The sequence below is a fragment of the Pecten maximus genome, chromosome 2 (assembly GCF_902652985.1).
Source record: "Pecten maximus chromosome 2, xPecMax1.1, whole genome shotgun sequence".
Lineage (NCBI taxonomy): Eukaryota > Metazoa > Mollusca > Bivalvia > Pectinida > Pectinidae > Pecten > Pecten maximus.
Window position 1 is genome coordinate 54,902,302 of NC_047016.1, and position 17,536 is coordinate 54,919,837.

The 17,536-nt window shown below is 40.0% G+C and overlaps 2 protein-coding genes across 3 annotated transcripts in view; one reads left to right on the top strand and one right to left on the bottom strand.

Moving 5' to 3' along the window:
* The window catches only part of LOC117322537 (N-chimaerin-like), a 94,395-nt gene that overhangs the window by 19,934 nt on the left and 56,925 nt on the right, over window positions 1-17,536 (bottom strand). For both annotated transcript variants that reach the window (XM_033877509.1, XM_033877508.1), the window contains 3 exons: window positions 9,942-9,997; window positions 6,440-6,471; window positions 1,377-1,490 (listed from right to left, as the gene is read on the bottom strand). In XM_033877509.1, the coding sequence (XP_033733400.1) occupies window positions 1,377-1,490; window positions 6,440-6,471; window positions 9,942-9,997 (202 nt within the window). The remainder of the gene's footprint in view (window positions 1-1,376; window positions 1,491-6,439; window positions 6,472-9,941; window positions 9,998-17,536) is intronic.
* Window positions 14,581-15,953, top strand: LOC117322541 (tenascin-like). Its single transcript, XM_033877532.1, has 2 exons — window positions 14,581-14,604; window positions 14,671-15,953. Exon 2 carries the CDS (start codon window positions 14,728-14,730, stop codon window positions 15,862-15,864), a length of 1,137 nt encoding a protein of 378 aa, XP_033733423.1. The 5' UTR covers window positions 14,581-14,604; window positions 14,671-14,727; the 3' UTR covers window positions 15,865-15,953.

Here is a 17,536-nt window from a genome sequence, read left to right on the forward strand (position 1 = left end):
GCATGCTACAGGCCCAATATCAGGTCCCTGGGTCTTCTGGTTATTGAGAAGAAGTTGTTTGAAGATTATAGTGTATTTGACCCCTGTGACCTTGAATGAAGGTCAAAGTAATTTATTTTAACAAACTTGGTAGCCCTTCACTTTAGCATGCTACAGGCCCAATATCAAGTCCCTGGGCCTCTTGGTTATTCAGAAGAAGTCGTTTGAAGATTATAACCTATTTGACAAATGTGACCTTGAATGAAGGTCAAGGTCATTTATTTTAACAAACTTGGTAGCCCTTCATCCTAGCATGCTACAGTCTCAATATCAAGTCCCTGGGCCTCTTGGTTATTGAGAAGAAGTCGTTTGAAGATTATAGTCTATTTGACCCATGTGACCTTGAATGAAAGTCAAGGTCATTTATTTTAACAAACTTGGTAGCCCTTCACCCCAGCATGCTACAGGCCCAATATCAGGTCCCTGGGGCTTTTGGTTATTGAGAAGAAGTCGTTTGAAGATTATAGCGTATTTGACCCCTGTGACCTTGAATGAAGGTCAAAGTAATTTATTTTAACAAACTTGGTAGCCCTTCACCCAAGCATGCTACAGGCCCAATATCAGGTCCCTGGGTCTTCTGGTTATTGAGAAGAAGTTGTTTGAAGATTATAGTGTATTTGACCCCTGTGACCTTGAATGAAGGTCAAAGTAATTTATTTTAACAAACTTGGTAGCCCTTCACTTTAGCATGCTACAGGCCCAATATCAAGTCCCTGGGCCTCTTGGTTATTGAGAAGAAGTCGTTTGAAGATTATAGTCTATTTGACCCGTGTGACCTTGAATGAAAGTCAAGGTCATTTATTTTAACAAACTTGGTAGCCCTTCACCCCAGCATGCTACAGGCCCAATATCAGGTCCCTTGGGCTTTTGGTTATTGAGAAGAAGTCGTTTGAAGATTATAGCGTATTTGACCCCTGTGACCTTGAATGAAGGTCAAAGTAATTTATTTTAACAAACTTGGTAGCCCTTCACCCAAGCATACTACAGGCCCAATATGAAGTTCCTGGGCCTCTTGGTTATTGAGAAGAAGTTGTTTAAATGAAAAAGTTGACGCCGGACGGCCGGCCGGACGGACGGCCGGACGGCCGGACAGACGGACGGACGACGGACGCCGCACCATGGCATAAGCTCACTTGCCCTTCGGGCAGGTGAGCTAATAAATCAGGAGACATATAGTGTACTATAAACAGACTTTGGTTTGTTTCTTCGTTTATAAGGGACATAACTCGTTGAACCTCTATATAAAGGACACCTCTCTATAAAGGACAATTTTGTCTTGTCCCTTAGGTGTCCTTTATAGACAGGTTCGACTGTACTTTATTTCACATATTTGGTACCTTATTGCAAGTGTGAATGCATCTGGTGCTCGGTCACTTTTCCGTACTAGATAACATCCATCTCCCTCACACAACAGACGCTCAGCTTCGTCTCGGGTCACGTTACCATGGTACCTGTAAAATATACAATGATCATGTTTCCGTGGTACCTATAAAGTTTATAAAATTATATGTTAAAATCTTTAATCAACATCTTCTCAAGAACCAAGAGCCTAGACAATTGTTATTTGTTTCATCACCTGCTGGGATGAAGCTCTACAAAGTATGTTATGATGGATAACCTTGACCTTCATTTAAGGTCAAAGGGTCAAACATTTAAATGACATCTTTGCAATAACCAAGAAGTCTAGACACCTTTCATTTGGTCAAGCTGTCACTTACTAAGATGAAGTGATACAAAGTATGCTACAATGGATGACATTTATTGACCTTCATTCAAGGTCAAAGGGGTTTTTAAACCTTTAAACAGCATCTTGATATCGTAGCTAAGCAGCATACCTCTTCTGTATGATTTCAGTAGGAGAGTTTATTCATTTTAACTATGTAATCCTTTATCCCAACATACTACACAATACCATATGACCATGACCTCTTGGTTCTTCAGCATACTACTGACACAATACCATGACCTTGGCCTCTTGGTTCTTGTGAAGACGTTGTTTTAAAAGTGGGAAAAACTGACAATGGAGGAACGACAGATGTTGCATAATGGCATAGCCTCATTCAATTGGGACAGATGAGCACAAGTAAATTAGTTTTGTTTCAAATAAAACTGGCCTATGTCGACCAATGCTTCATTCAATGTTTATCCAATATTACCAAGAATCGTTAATTAAGGTTTAATTTAGTCTTACCCAGTAATTATCACAGCATTAGTGTGTTGTGACACTATTAGAGCTCTGACCTTACACATTACTGTGGTTATCTCCTGTAGTTGCTTACAACACTGTACAGTACATTAGTAGGTACATTGATTAACAGTTAAACTTCTGTTTTGACCTTTAAAATGTACCTAAACATATGACATTATCATGCTGCTCCAGATACCTAAACACCAATTTATTGTGATCAGTAGCCAGTAATTAGCTCTTCTGGAAACGAATTGAAACAAAGACCTTAAGCTGGATTCTCCAATTAGGAATTAGGTACAAGTGATAGCAGACATAGGTTAAGATACAGGGACATTGTCAAAACACGACAATCTTTAATTGAACTCAGGACAATCTTAATCTGAACTCAGGAAAATCTTAACCAAAACTGATGACAATCTTAATCTGAACTCAGGACAATCTTAGACTGAACTCATGACAATCTTTAACTGAACTCAGGACAATCTTAGACTGAACTCATGACAATCTTAATCTGAACTCAGGACAATCTTAATCTGAACTCAATCTTAAACTGAACTCATGACAATCTTAAACTGAACCCATGACAATCTTAAACTGAACTCATGACAATCTTAAACTGAACTCATGACAATCTTAAACTGAAATCAGGACAATCTGGAACTGAAATCAGGACAATCTTAATCTGAACCCATGGCAATCTTAAACTGAACTCATGACAATCTTAAACTGAACCCATGACAATCTTAAACTGAACTCAGGACAATCTTAAACTGAACTCATGACAATCTTAAACTGAACTCAGGACAATCTTAATCTGAACTCAGGACAATCTTAAACTGAACTCAGGACAATCTTAGACTGAACTCATGACAATCTTAAACTGAAACTCAGGACAATCTTAGACTGAACTCATGACAATCTTTAACTGAACTCAGGACAATCTTAGACTGAACTCATGACAATCTTAATCTGAACTCAGGACAATCTTAATCTGAACTCAATCTTAAACTGAACTCATGACAATCTTAAACTGAACCCATGACAATCTTAAACTGAACTCAGGACAATCTTAAACTGAACTCATGACAATCTTAAACTGAACCCATGACAATCTTAAACTGAACTCAGGACAATCTTAAACTGAACTCATGACAATCTTAAACTGAACTCAGGACAATCTTAATCTGAACTCAGGACAATCTTAATCTGAACTCATGACAATCTTAAACTGAAATCAGGACAATCTGGAACTGAAATCAGGACAATCTTAATCTGAACCCATGACAATCTTAAACTGAACTCATGACAATCTTAAACTGAACTCATGACAATCTTAAACTGAACTCATGACAATCTTAAACTGAACTCATGACAATCTTAAACTGAAATCAGGACAATCTGGAACTGAAATCAGGACAATCTTAATCTGAACCCATGACAATCTTAAACTGAACTCATGACAATCTTAAACTGAACCCATGACAATCTTAAACTGAACTCAGGACAATCTTAAACTGAACTCATGACAATCTTAAACTGAACTCAGGACAATCTTAATCTGAACTCAGGACAATCTTAAACTGAACTCAGGACAATCTTAGACTGAACTCATGACAATCTTAAACTGAAACTCAGGACAATCTTAGACTGAACTCATGACAATCTTTAACTGAACTCAGGACAATCTTAGACTGAACTCATGACAATCTTAATCTGAACTCAGGACAATCTTAATCTGAACTCAATCTTAAACTGAACTCATGACAATCTTAAACTGAACCCATGACAATCTTAAACTGAACTCAGGACAATCTTAAACTGAACTCATGACAATCTTAAACTGAACCCATGACAATCTTAAACTGAACTCAGGACAATCTTAAACTGAACTCATGACAATCTTAAACTGAACTCAGGACAATCTTAATCTGAACTCAGGACAATCTTAATCTGAACTCATGACAATCTTAAACTGAAATCAGGACAATCTGGAACTGAAATCAGGACAATCTTAATCTGAACCCATGACAATCTTAAACTGAACTCATGACAATCTTAAACTGAACTCATGACAATCTTAAACTGAACCCATGACAATCTTAAACTGAACTCATGACAATCTGGAACTGAAATCAGGACAATCTTAATCTGAACCCATGACAATCTTAAACTGAACTCATGACAATCTTAAACTGAACCCATGACAATCTTAAACTGAACTCAGGACAATCTTAAACTGAACTCATGACAATCTTAAACTGAACTCAGGACAATCTTAATCTGAACTCAGGACAATCTTAAACTGAACTCAGGACAATCTTAAACTGAACTCAGGACAATCTTAATCTGAACTCAGGACAATCTTAAACTGAACTCAGGACAATCTTAGACTGAACTCATGACAATCTTAATCTGAACTCAGGACAATCTTAAACGGAACTCATGACAATCTTAAACTGAACACAGGACAATCTTAAACTGAACCCATGACAATCTTAAACTGAACTCAGGACAATCTTAATCTGATCCCATGACAATCTTAAACTGAACCCATGACAATCTTAAACTGAACTCAGGACATTCTTAAACAAAACTCAGGACAATCTTAATCTGACAGCCAAACTGGTTTAAGAGACAGCCAATTAACTGGTTTAGGAGAGAAAAACAGACGCAGCCAAACTGGTTTAGAAGATAAAATTAGACAGGGCCAAACTGAATAACAAAAGTAACAACATTATCACTGATATCCAAATGTAATCAGAAAGCCTCACCTTCCAAATCAATACATGTCTGGAGTGATCTCCCCTGGGGGGGGGGGTTAGCGGAATCTTCTATTCACGGAGATCAAGCCGTCAGGCTGCACATACTCAAGAAATATCTTACCTCTTACACATCCTTTGTTTTTATTCTCTTCATATCACATACATTGTCAGAAGGATATTAAACAATAAACCTCCATTCATACTTACTAAAGGAATCCTAAATCAGCAATTAGCACTATAAATTTATATCTATAAAGAATGCAGCAACATCAATATAGTCAATTTAGTATGTCCTACTCCTAATCTTTAAATTGTAATCCTGTTCTTTTTTAAGTAATAATGCCAATTTAAGCCCCATTTTTCTCCGTTTTGGTGTTTCCAAGTACGTTTCGGTAAATACCCCAACCGCTCATCTGTTTGTATATTGTTCATTTGTTACATATATAGTAAGCATTTTGAACACGACAACTGTCAACCACACATATCCATAAATGCTGATATCATCTTAATATTGCCGTAGTTATCTGTCACTTCCATTGTAAACCTCATGCTAAAGTCATGTAAGAATCGGCCAATCAAATTGGTACAACTTTTGATTTCCTTAATCTTGCAGTTATCTTCCTTACAACAGTAATACATTCTAAGTATCGGCTACAATAAGCAACCCCGTGCTGAAAACAACAAGAAATTATCATTTGTGTTTGATTTATGGGCCGTTTTCGTCAAAGGAATTTGGTATTTGGAAATTGGTAGCAACATTAACGCTATGACTAGTCAACCTGACCACAAATACCACCTAATTGTAAGCCTGTACACAGTACTATCTCCCAAACACGTAGCCTATGTAGTTCCTCAGCATCCGCCATGATACAATGTATCATCTCGAATGCCGTTTATGATAGATTTGTTTTCTCTACATTACAGAAATACACACCTTGTTGATAATGATGTAACATTCTAGTAAATGTATTTTACACATTTAAGTAAAATCGTGGACATATTTGTAGACCTATGTTATGATGCCAGCCATTTTGGAATGAAGAGCAAATTAAGGGCAAAAATACCAAAACATCCGACGACGAATCACCTGCACAATTTTTGTTTACTGATGTAAATTTACCTGGAGTTGATTCGCAAAGCTCAGGTCTTCACGATTCGCAAAGCTCAGGTTCATTTAGTCTTCACGATTCGCAAAGCTCAGGTTCATTTAGTCTTCACACTAGTGTTATGCATTCCTCAAATCGCATGCATTAATTATGAAAACATTTACTGAATATATTTCAACATTTTCGGTAAAGCACAACTATATATTTGTATATGAGACACAATAAATGCCTCCCTGATGTGTGGCCCAGGGTATGATTAAGGCCATACCAACATTTATAATTATGAATAATGTCTTTAAGCAATTTTGTCTTGAATTGATAAAAACAGGATATTTTATACTTACTCTTTTCCATAAAACTGTGGTTTGTTTGGTACCTGAAATTGATGATAAGCAGTGATCCATAAAACATTCAGACAAAAGTTTAATTATGTAAATATAAGTATTGATTCTCCACTGTAATTCAAGCTGTTCCAATAAGAGGCTTAATGGACCTGTATGACTCATCTGCTTCTAATGCATCTTTGAAATTGATCTAGGTCATTTATGCAGATGCTAAGATGATTAAAACTATATTCAAATATAAGCATAGCCTAATTAGGTAACTGATTTAAATAAATTTTAAACCTTAAAGTTTTATCCTAGCATACTACACACTCAATATCAGGTCTCTGGGTCTTTTGGTTCTTGAGCAGTCTGTGTTTATAGATTTTAGCACTTTCAACCCCAGTGACCTTGAAAAAGATCAAGGTCATTCATTTGAGCAAACTTGTTAGCCTTTCACCCAAGCATACCACAGGCAAAATATCATGTTTCTGGGTCTCTTATTAAGAATTAGCATACCGGTAGTTGACTCCTGCGACAATAAATGAATGTCAAGGTCATTCATTTGAACAAACTCGACAGCCCTTCTATACAACATGCAATAGACCGCATTACCACTATTTTCAAATATAAGAAAAGCCTAGGGTTTTCGGATTGAATCAACAGTTTAGCTCTTAAAGTTAATCATTCAAGCATACTATTGCCCCAATATCAGGTTTCTGGGCCTCTTGGTTATTGAGAAGAAGTTGTTTCAAGATTTCAGCACATTGGACCCCTGTAAACTTGAATGTAGGTCAAGGTCATTCATTTGAATAACTTTGTAGCACCTTCACCAAAACATGTAATAAATATCCTTCCTGATATGAGTTGGGTACATTACTTAGGCTTAGATCTTTTCACAAAACCTGCTGTATTGATTACAGTAATCTTAAGAAGACAGAAGCCATTGGAAACCACATCATTTTAATCAATATATAAATCTCCTTCTGAATTTCTTAGACCCGTATTTGTGTGCTTTAAAGATGACAAGACCACAATGTTTACAAAAAAATATTTTTTTCTACTCAGTGTTACACGCAAGGAAATTGCATTAAATTAATTCTACCCGAATCCTGTATTTCCTGACAAAACCTGACACTTGGATTTCCCAAATGTCACCTCATTAACTACAAGGACACACTGACTTTTTGTTAAATGTCAACAGGAAAGAATTCAAAATAGACGTGAAAACATTTGAAATAGATTCCTTTTTGTTCAAATATGATAGATATGACAGCAAAAATTTTAGGATAACTCAATGAACTTCTGAAACTATAGATCTGAAAGATAACTTTCTAAAATTTGACCAAGTTTTTGAATAAATTGGTTTGAAATAAAATGTGTTGGTTTTAATATCATAAATATTAAGTAAGAAGATATAGAGCCAATGCCATCAGTGGTGGTTAGGTCACTAGCCCTCTGGTCCAGATACCTATAGGGAACAGATGGGTCACTAAGCCCTCTGGTCCAGATACCTATAGGGAACAGATAGGTCACTAAGCCCTCTGGTCCAGATACCTATAGGGAACAGATGGGTCACTAAGCCCTCTGGTCCAGATACCTTGAGGGAACAGATAAGTCACTAGGCCCTCTGGTCCAGATAACTATAGGGAACAGATAGGTCACTAAGCCCTCTGGTCCAGACACCTAGAGGGAACAGATAGGTCACTAAGCCCTCTGGTCCAGATACCTTGAGGGAACAAATAGGTCACTAAGCCCTCTGGTCCAGATACCTATAGGGAACAGATAGGTCACTAAGCCCTCTGGTCCAGAAAGCTATAGGGAACAGATAGGTCACTAAGCCCTCTGGTCCAGATACCTTGAGGGAACAGATGGGTCACTAAGCCCTCTGGTCCAGAAAGCTATAGGGAACAGATAGGTCACTAAGCCCTCTGGTCCAGATACATATAGGGAACAGATAGGTCACTAAGCCCTCTGGTCCAGATACCTATAGGGATCAGATAGGTCACTAAGCCCTCTGGTCCAGATACCTATAGGAAACAGATAGGTCACTAAGCCCTCTGGTCCAGAAAGCTATAGGGAACAGATAGGTCACTAAGCCCTCTGGTCCAGATACCTATAGGGAACAGATAGGTCACTAAGCCCTCTGGTCCAGACACCTATAGGGAACAGATAAGTCACTAAGCCCTCTGGTCCAGATACCTTGAGGGAACAGATAAGTCACTAAGCCCTCTGGTCCAGATAACTATAGGGAACAGGTGATACGGTTCATCAGTTTATTAGTCCAGAAACCATAAAACAGGACAAGCTGGTCGACTTAATTATGAATCTGGCCTCATCATATGTTGTGATTGATCCCTATAAACCCAGGTAAAAAGTGATATATTTCCTTCATTAAATGACTGTACTATTTACATTGTACTGACAACTCATCTCATACTGACAACTCACCTCATACTGACAACTCACCTCATACTGACAGCTCACCTCATACTGACAACTCACCTCATACTGACAACTCACCTCATACTGACAACTCACCTCATACTGACAGCTCACCTCATACTGACAGCTCACCTCAAACTGACAACTCACCTCATACTGACAACTCACCTCATACTGACAACTCACCTCATACTGACAACTCACCTCATACTGACAGCTCACCTCATACTGACAGCTCACCTCAAACTGACAACTCACCTCATACTGACAACTCACCTCATACTGACAACTCACCTCATACTGACAACTCACTTCATACTGACAACTCACCTCAAACTGACAACTCACTTCATACTGACAACTCACCTCATACTGACAACTCACCTCAAACTGACAACTCACCTCATACTGACAACTCACCTCAAACTGACAGCTCACCTCATACTGACAACTCTCCTCATACTGACAACTCACCTCATACTGACAACTCACCTCAAACTGACAGCTCACCTCATACTGACAACTCACCTGACAGCTCACCTCAAACTGACAACTCACCTCATACTGACAACTCACCTCAAACTGACAGCTCACCTCATACTGACAGCTCACCTCATACTGACAACTCACCTCATACTGACAACTCACCTCATACTGACAGCTCACCTCATACTGACAACTAACGTCATACTGACAACTCACCTCATACTGACAGCTCACCTCATACTGACAGCTCACCTCATACTGACAGCTCACCTCAAACTGACAACTCACCTCATACTGACAACTCACCTCAAACTGACAACTCACCTCATACTGACAGCTCACCTCATACTGACAACTCACCTCAAACTGACAACTCACCTCATACTGACAGCTCACCTCATACTGACAGCTCACCTCAAACTGACAACTCACCTCATACTGACAACTCACCTCATACTGACAACACCTCATACTGACAACTCACCTCAAACTGACAACTTCCAGTATAATGACAACTCACCTCAAACTACCAACTCACCTAATATTGAAAAATCATCTCATACTGACAACTTACATCATAATGACAACTCACCTCGTACTGACAAATAATCCGTCTTGGTTTGGGTGCTTGTAACTGGAGTGTGTATACTGTGGAAGACAAAAACAAATTATTGTTTAGTAACAATCACTGATTTTTTTTTATTGTGACAAAAACACAGCAATAAAATTTAATTGGTTATAATTCTAGATTATATTATAAAAGTGAAAGTTACACTAACATTAGAGTGCAACCACATTAAAATGTCAAAGACATGAATGCCAAACACAACCTCATCACTGAAAAATGTCACAGGGTTATATTATGTACCCTAACCCTAACCCTGTGTAGGGGAGGGTGGGGGATAGTGGGCAGATAGTGGGGGAGGGTGGGGTGCAGGGGAGGGTAGGGAATGATGGTGAGGGTGGGGTGCAGGGGAGGGTAGGGAATGATGGTGAGGGTGGGAGTGTAGGGGAGGGTAGGGAATGATGGGTGAGGGTGGGGTGCAGGGGAGGGGAGGGAATGATGGTGAGGGTGGGGGTGTAGGGGAGGGTAGGGAATGATGGGTGAGGGTGGGGTGCAGGGGAAGGTAGGGAATGATGGTGAGGGTGGGGGTGTAGGGGAGGGTAGGGAATGATGGGTGAGGGTGGGGTGCAGGGGAGGGGAGGGAATGATGGTGAGGGTGGGGGTGTAGGGGAGGGTAGGGAATGATGGGTGAGGGTGGGGTGCAGGGGAGGGGAGGGAATGATGGTGAGGGTGGGGGTGTAGGGGAGGGTAGGGAATGATGGGTGAGGGTGGGGTGCAGGGGAGGGGAGGGAATGATGGTGAGGGTGGGGGTGTAGGGGAGGGTAGGGAATGATGGGTGAGGGTGGGGTGCAGGGGAAGGTAGGGAATGATGGTGAGGGTGGGGGTGTAGGGGAGGGTAGGGAATGATGGGTGAGGGTGGGGTGCAGGGGAGGGTAGGGAATGATGGTGAGGGTGGGGGTGTAGGGGAGGGTAGGGAATGATGGGTGAGGGTGGGGTGCAGGGGAAGGTAGGGAATGATGGTGAGGGTTGGGTGCAGGGGAGGGTAGGGAATGATGGTGAGGGTGGGAGTGTAGGGGAGGGTAGGGAATGATGGTGAGGGTGGGGGTGTAGGGGAGGGTAGGGAATGATGGTGAGGGTGGGGTGCAGGGGAGGGTAGGGAATGATGGTGAGGGTGGGGGTGTAGGGGAGGGTAGGGAATGATGGTGAGGGTGGGGGTGTAGGGGAGGTTAGGGAATGATGGGTGAGGGTGGGGTGCAGGGGAGGGTAGGGAATGATGGGTGAGGGTGGGAGTGTAGGGGAGGGTAGGGAAATGATGGTGAGGGTGGGGGTGTAGGGGAGGGTAGGGAATGATGGGTGAGGGTGGGGTGCAGGGGAGGGTAGGGAATGATGGGTGAGGGTGGGAGTGTAGGGGAGGGTAGGGAAATGATGGTGAGGGTGGGGGTGTAGGGGAGGGTAGGGAATGGTGGGTGAGGGTGGGAGTGTAGGGGAGGGTGGAGGATAGTGGGTGAGGGTGTAGGGAGGGTGGGGGATAGTGGGGGTGTGTATGCAGTAGCCTTGGCAGGGAGAAGGTTCCTCAGAAGAATTAAAGATCAGTTAGTAAATTTTCCAGATGAATCCTTGACAACCAGAATTAATGCTTATAATCAGTCCAGAGTTTTATTTTGGACAGATATCAAGGAAGTCATATTCTTAAAAGCAAATTTGAAAATCAATAGAAACAAAATTCACAGCAGTTCCCAAACGTTTGTCAGATAATGAGTAATGATCCACATTGATATTATACAGGAATACTTTTGTATAGATCTGTATGTAATCAGGAGGCTATAGCTATCAGACAGAATAAGAAATGGATAATTTAATTTATAAAGTCTAGAATGTTTAGTTCTCATCTTTCAAACATATTTTGTATATCACTGCTGAGTACAGTTGTAAAACTTGTTATCAGTTAATTATCAGTTGGGTGTGCAGTATGAACTTCAATAAATGTTAAAAAAACTTGGGAGGATTTGAAGTCAGATGGTGCAGTGTTCTTCTTCAAGATAAATTATCATATATAAGTATGATTTGACATGGTTCCAATTTTAAGTAGATATTTGGAGAGGTTATTATCACGCACCAAAATAAATCTTATCCCGAATTTATAGATGAGTAAACTTTCATCAAATTTCAGATATTAATTACCACACTGTACACCATACAGGTGGTGTTTACATTTCTCAAAGTTCAATAGATAATGTTTTCCATGTTAGCTATGTCTTCCATTTAACCATTTGCACAGCTAGCTCAATAAAAAGTGGCTTAGTGGTAAGCTATACACATCTATATTGCTCTGGTTTCTGAGTCTGAATTACTTGGAGCCCAACAGATGTTATTTTCCTATTATCTTTTCACTACAAGTTAAAGATGAGGAAATTTAACATTACAGCTAATTATATATATATATACAGTTTACATACTGCTCTTAGTTTTTTTTATTACTTTTACTGTTGTCAGTCTCCAAATTTTCTTTTAAAACTTAAGGGAATCAAGGGAAACCTTAATTCAAAGTTTAAGGATATCCTTTAAGCTTTATTGAAGTACTTCACTAGAATTTGCGATAACTAAGATTGTTTATAGACCGACGACGGACCATGGATGTAGAGCAGTTTGAATAACCAACCATCTAATATTAATAAGGCTTAAGAAAACACCTTCATATTTTTGCTGTTATTCCTCATCATTTTGAAAGTATACAGCCTGGCCATAATTTTGAACTGTATCCTGTTTACTTTTCATATTGAACAATTCCGAGTCATCAGTGAAAGCCAGTTTATGTTGGATGATAAGTGTTAAACATACAGGGGCCAAGAATCTGGCTCTAGCTACATGTAGTTCAGGGAAATTCTATTAAAACAAGTAATTGGAAAGTGCTGAAATGACATGAAAAAGCTTTTCATATAATTTGAAAATTGGAAACAGGTGTGGTTGAAATATATTTTTACTGACTGGTATGTATAAGGAAAATATACATGCAATTTATCTTTTTAATCTCACAGAAGCACAAGTACACTTAAGTAATGAATTGAATACCTGGTGATGCCTTTTTCACCAAGACAGTGAATTTAAAAGGCATTCTCACTGAAGTGACTCAGATTATCTAAATGAATGAAGCAATATCATCATATCAAAAAGATAGAAAAAAAATTATCAATTGTTTACTTGTTCCTTTGTTTTTCTGAAAACACTTTTATTGATCTGAAGTACTTTAAAGCATTGAAAACAAATTGCATCAATTTTGACCTTGAATGTAGCTTTTAAAGCTGTTAATGCAATTGTCACAAGTTCAAAACAAAAACAACTTCTTTTTAACACCTTAAAGACAAAGTCTTAATTGAACTCTGCTTCTGACATTGTAGTTTCCAAACTACACTATGTACAGTGTTTCAACACATTTCTTTAATGTCCTAACAAGTAAAACAGTGCTCTTTGATATTTAGTTTGTCTAAATCTTCCCTCTAATGTCTCGTGTGTGCTCTGTTAAGATACTTGGAAATTGGTTACAGGAAGAATGAGCTAGGTTCCCAATAATTAAGGAATGACGACTCTCAATTATCACCTCACTCCCCCATCATAGTGCAGTAATGTGCATGTGGTAAATAATCAGAAATCCTGGTGGAGAGATCTCTTTATGGTGTTTCTGGAAACAAAAGTGGTATTCCTGGCCTCCACTCAGACTTGGTTATTGGTAGAGATGTGAGGGTAGCCTGATCAGTGATTATAGCCTGTTATACCTGTTATACTGTAACCCATGGAGAGATGTAGGTTGGATGGGTTCAGTTAACACTACACCTGATAGTAACGAGCTAGAATTAATTGTTTTGTACTATAAACTAATTAATAGATAAGTAATCTCAGTCTCCATGTCAGTGTTTTGTTGCTCACTAAGCAGAGTTACCCAAGGAATTACAGGCTCTAAGTATATTGTTCCATCAGTCTATTGTTCCATCAGTCTATTGTTCCATCAAACATGTAGAATGGTTACCACACCAAAATCCATTCCACAGCTCCTTGAGATCTCATTGTGTTTACTACAAGGGGATTTCCTGTAGCCCTCCTAGGTTATGGAGGGGAACAGATGTGGACTGGTGAACTCAACATTAGGTTACATGATCACCAGTTCTCCTTCAATTATATTAAGTCCACATTGGACCTATTCTCCCACACTCTCACACAACGATGGTGAGCTGGCATTTCTTTATCAAAATCATGACTCAAATGTTAACTTCTAGGTTTGGATAATGGAATTAATTCACAATCACATGATCACATTGCATTAGCTATACATTTCTAAAAGAACATTTGTTATTCAAGCTGTTTTCTTTTAAATATTTAAGTCTGAATTGTTTGACATAAAAACCTTTGTTCTATGTTTTCTTTAAAATAAGTCTTAATAGTTTTGACATAAAAAACCTTTGCTCAAAGTTTTACAGACCTTTTCCACTAAATTCAATTTTTCAACTGGATTTATCAAAAAAAATGTTGTAAAAAATGGAGACATTTTTACACATGTTTCTCACTTGCTTGCGCGACATTTTAAGAACATTGTAGCAGTTTACTGCAGGGATCAGTGTGCCAGATGAAAGAAGATTGCCGCTGGGGTCAGTGTGAGATGGTAGAGGTTTGCTGCTGGGATCAGTGTGAGGTGGTAGAGGTTTGTTGCTGGGGTCAGTGTGAGGTGGTAGAGGTTTGTTGTTGGGGTCAGTGTGAGATGAAAGAGGTTTGTTGTTGGGGTCAGTGTGAGGTGGTAGAGGTTTGTTGTTGGGGTCAGTGTGAGATGGTAGAGGTTTGTTGTTGGGGTCAGTGTGAGATGGTAGAGGTTTGTTGTTGGGGTCAGTGTGAGATGGTAGAGGTTTGTTGTTGGGGTCAGTGTGAGATGGTAGAGGTTTGTTGTTGGGGTCAGTGTGAGATGGTAGAGGTTTGTTGCTGGGGTCAGTGTGAGATGGTAGAGATTTGTTGTTGGGGTCAGTGTGAGATGGTAGAGGTTTGTTGTTGGGGTCAGTGTGATATGATAGAGGTTTGTTGTTGGGGTCAGTGTGAGGTGGTAGAGGTTTGTTGTTGGGATCTGTGTGAGATGGTAGAGGTTTGTTGTTGGGGTCAGTGTGAGATGGTAGAGGTTTGTTGTTGGGGTCAATGTGAGATGGTAGAGGTTTGTTGTTGGGGTCAGTGTGAGATGGTAGAGATTTGTTGTTGGGGTCAGTGTGAGATGGTAGAGGTTTGTTGTTGGGGTCAGTGTGAGATGATAGAGGTTTGTTGTTGGGGTCAGTGTGAGATGATAGAGGTTTGTTGTTGGGATCAGTGTGAGATGGTAGAGGTTTGTTGTTGGGGTCAGTGTGAGATGGTAGAGGTTTGTTGTTGGGGTCAGTGTGAGATGGTAGAGGTTTGTTGTTGGGGTCAGTGTGAGATGGTAGAGGTTTGTTGCTGGGGTCAGTGTGAGGTGGTAGAGGTTTGTTGTTGGGATCAGTGTGAGGTGGTAGAGGTTTGTTGCTGGGGTCAGTGTGAGGTGGTAGAGGTTTGTTGTTGGGGTCAGTGTGAGATGGTAGAGGTTTGTTGTTGGGGTCAGTGTGAGATGATAGAGGTTTGTTGTTGGGGTCAGTGTGAGATGGTAGAGGTTTGTTGTTGGGGTCAGTGTGAGATGGTAGAGGTTTGTTGTTGGGGTCAGTGTGAGGTGGTAGAGGTTTGTTGTTGGGGTCAGTGTGAGATGGTAGAGGTTTGTTGTTGGGGTCAGTGTGAGGTGGTAGAGGTTTGTTGTTGGGGTCAGTGTGAGATGGTAGAGGTTTGTTGTTGGGGTCAGTGTGAGGTGGTAGAGGTTTGTTGTTGGGGTCAGTGTGAGATGGTAGAGGTTTGTTGTTGGGGTCAGTGTGAGATGGCTAAAAGACAAGTTAGGTCCCTAGTAACATTTATGGCAGTTTAATGACTAAATGACAAACTGGGTCATTAGTGACTTGTGTGAGGAGTAAATGAACTGGGTCATTAGTGACCTGTGTGAGGAGTAAATGAACTGGGTCATTAGTGACTTGTGTGAGGAGTAAATGAACTGGGTCATTAGTGACTTGTGTGAGGAGTAAATGAACTGGGTCATTAGTGACTTGTGTGAGGAGTAAATGAACTGGGTCATTAGTGACCTGTGTGAGGAGTAAATGAACTGGGTCATTAGTGACCTGTGTGAGGAGTAAATGAACTGGGTCATTAGTGACTTGATTGAGGAGTAAATGAACTGGGTCATTAGTGACTTGTGTGAGGAGTAAATGAACTGGGTCATTAGTGACTTGTGTGAGGAGTAAATGAACTGGGTCATTAGTGACTTGTGTGAGGAGTAAATGAACTTGGTCATTAGTGACTTGTGTAAGGAGTAAATGAACTGGGTCATTAGTGACTTGTGTGAGGAGTAAATGAACTGGGTCATTAGTGACTTGTGTGAGGAGTAAATGAACTGGGTCATTAGTGACTTGTGTGAGGAGTAAATGAACTGGGTCATTAGTGACTTGTGTGAGGAGTAAATGAACTGGGTCATTAGTGACTTGTGTGAGGAGTAAATGAACATGAGGCCCATGGGCTTAAACAGTCATCAGACAAAGACTTACAGCAGGGACATTCCCCCTCCATCCCAAGGTGTCAAACCAGCAACATTTAAATAAACTATGATGTTTTAGACCAAATCTGGTTATAATCCATGGAAGCATTAAGGAGGAGTTGCGTTATAAAGGGAAATTTCAGCTAAATTCTTATTTTGGGACCATAGCCCCTCAAACTAAAGGGGTCAAATTAGCCCCATTTATACAAATTATAATTTGCCCTTTCCTAATGATGTTTCAAAACAAATGGATCCATTAAGGCATTAAGGAGTAGAGTTTTAAAGGAAAATTTCAGCCAAGTTCCCCTTTTTGGGACCCATCCCTCTGTCCCCATGAGTCAAACCAGCCTCATTTTTATGTAAATTACGATTGCCCTCCCCAAATGATGTTTTACACCAAATTTGGTTGAAATCCGCTTTGGTGTTAAGGAGGAGAAGTGATATGAAAGTAAAAGTTTATGCACAGTGTATTTAGGTGGACGACGCCATTCTTCGGGCCAGATGAACTAATAAATGACTAGCTGGGTCCCTTGTAACCTCTTTTACAAGTAAATGACTAAATGACTAAAAGACTAGCCCCCCCCCCCCCCCCCCCCCCCCCCCCCCCCCCCCCCCCACACACACACACCTAGTAACTTGTTTGACAGAAACACAACTCCCTATACTGTTTCACACACATTTTATCAAACCTCTCGTTATACACAAACATGTACTCAGTCAGTCTCCTGGTAACCAGAAAATTGCTCATTAAGTGAAATTATTTGTGGCAATGTTAATGGAGCAACTGAGACTACTGATATGGTTGTCACAGCTTTTATCACCCATTTAGCAGATTTCATTCTGGTAGATTAGTGAACCAATCTTTTTCTGAAAACTTATTTCCATATCAATATTGAATTGGAATATTGATCCCCTGTACAGACTACAGAGACAAATTCAGCAGGTAGCCGAAAGCTTTATTGGGGGGAATGTGAATAATTGTTCTAATTGTGTTGCAAATCTGACCTTAATG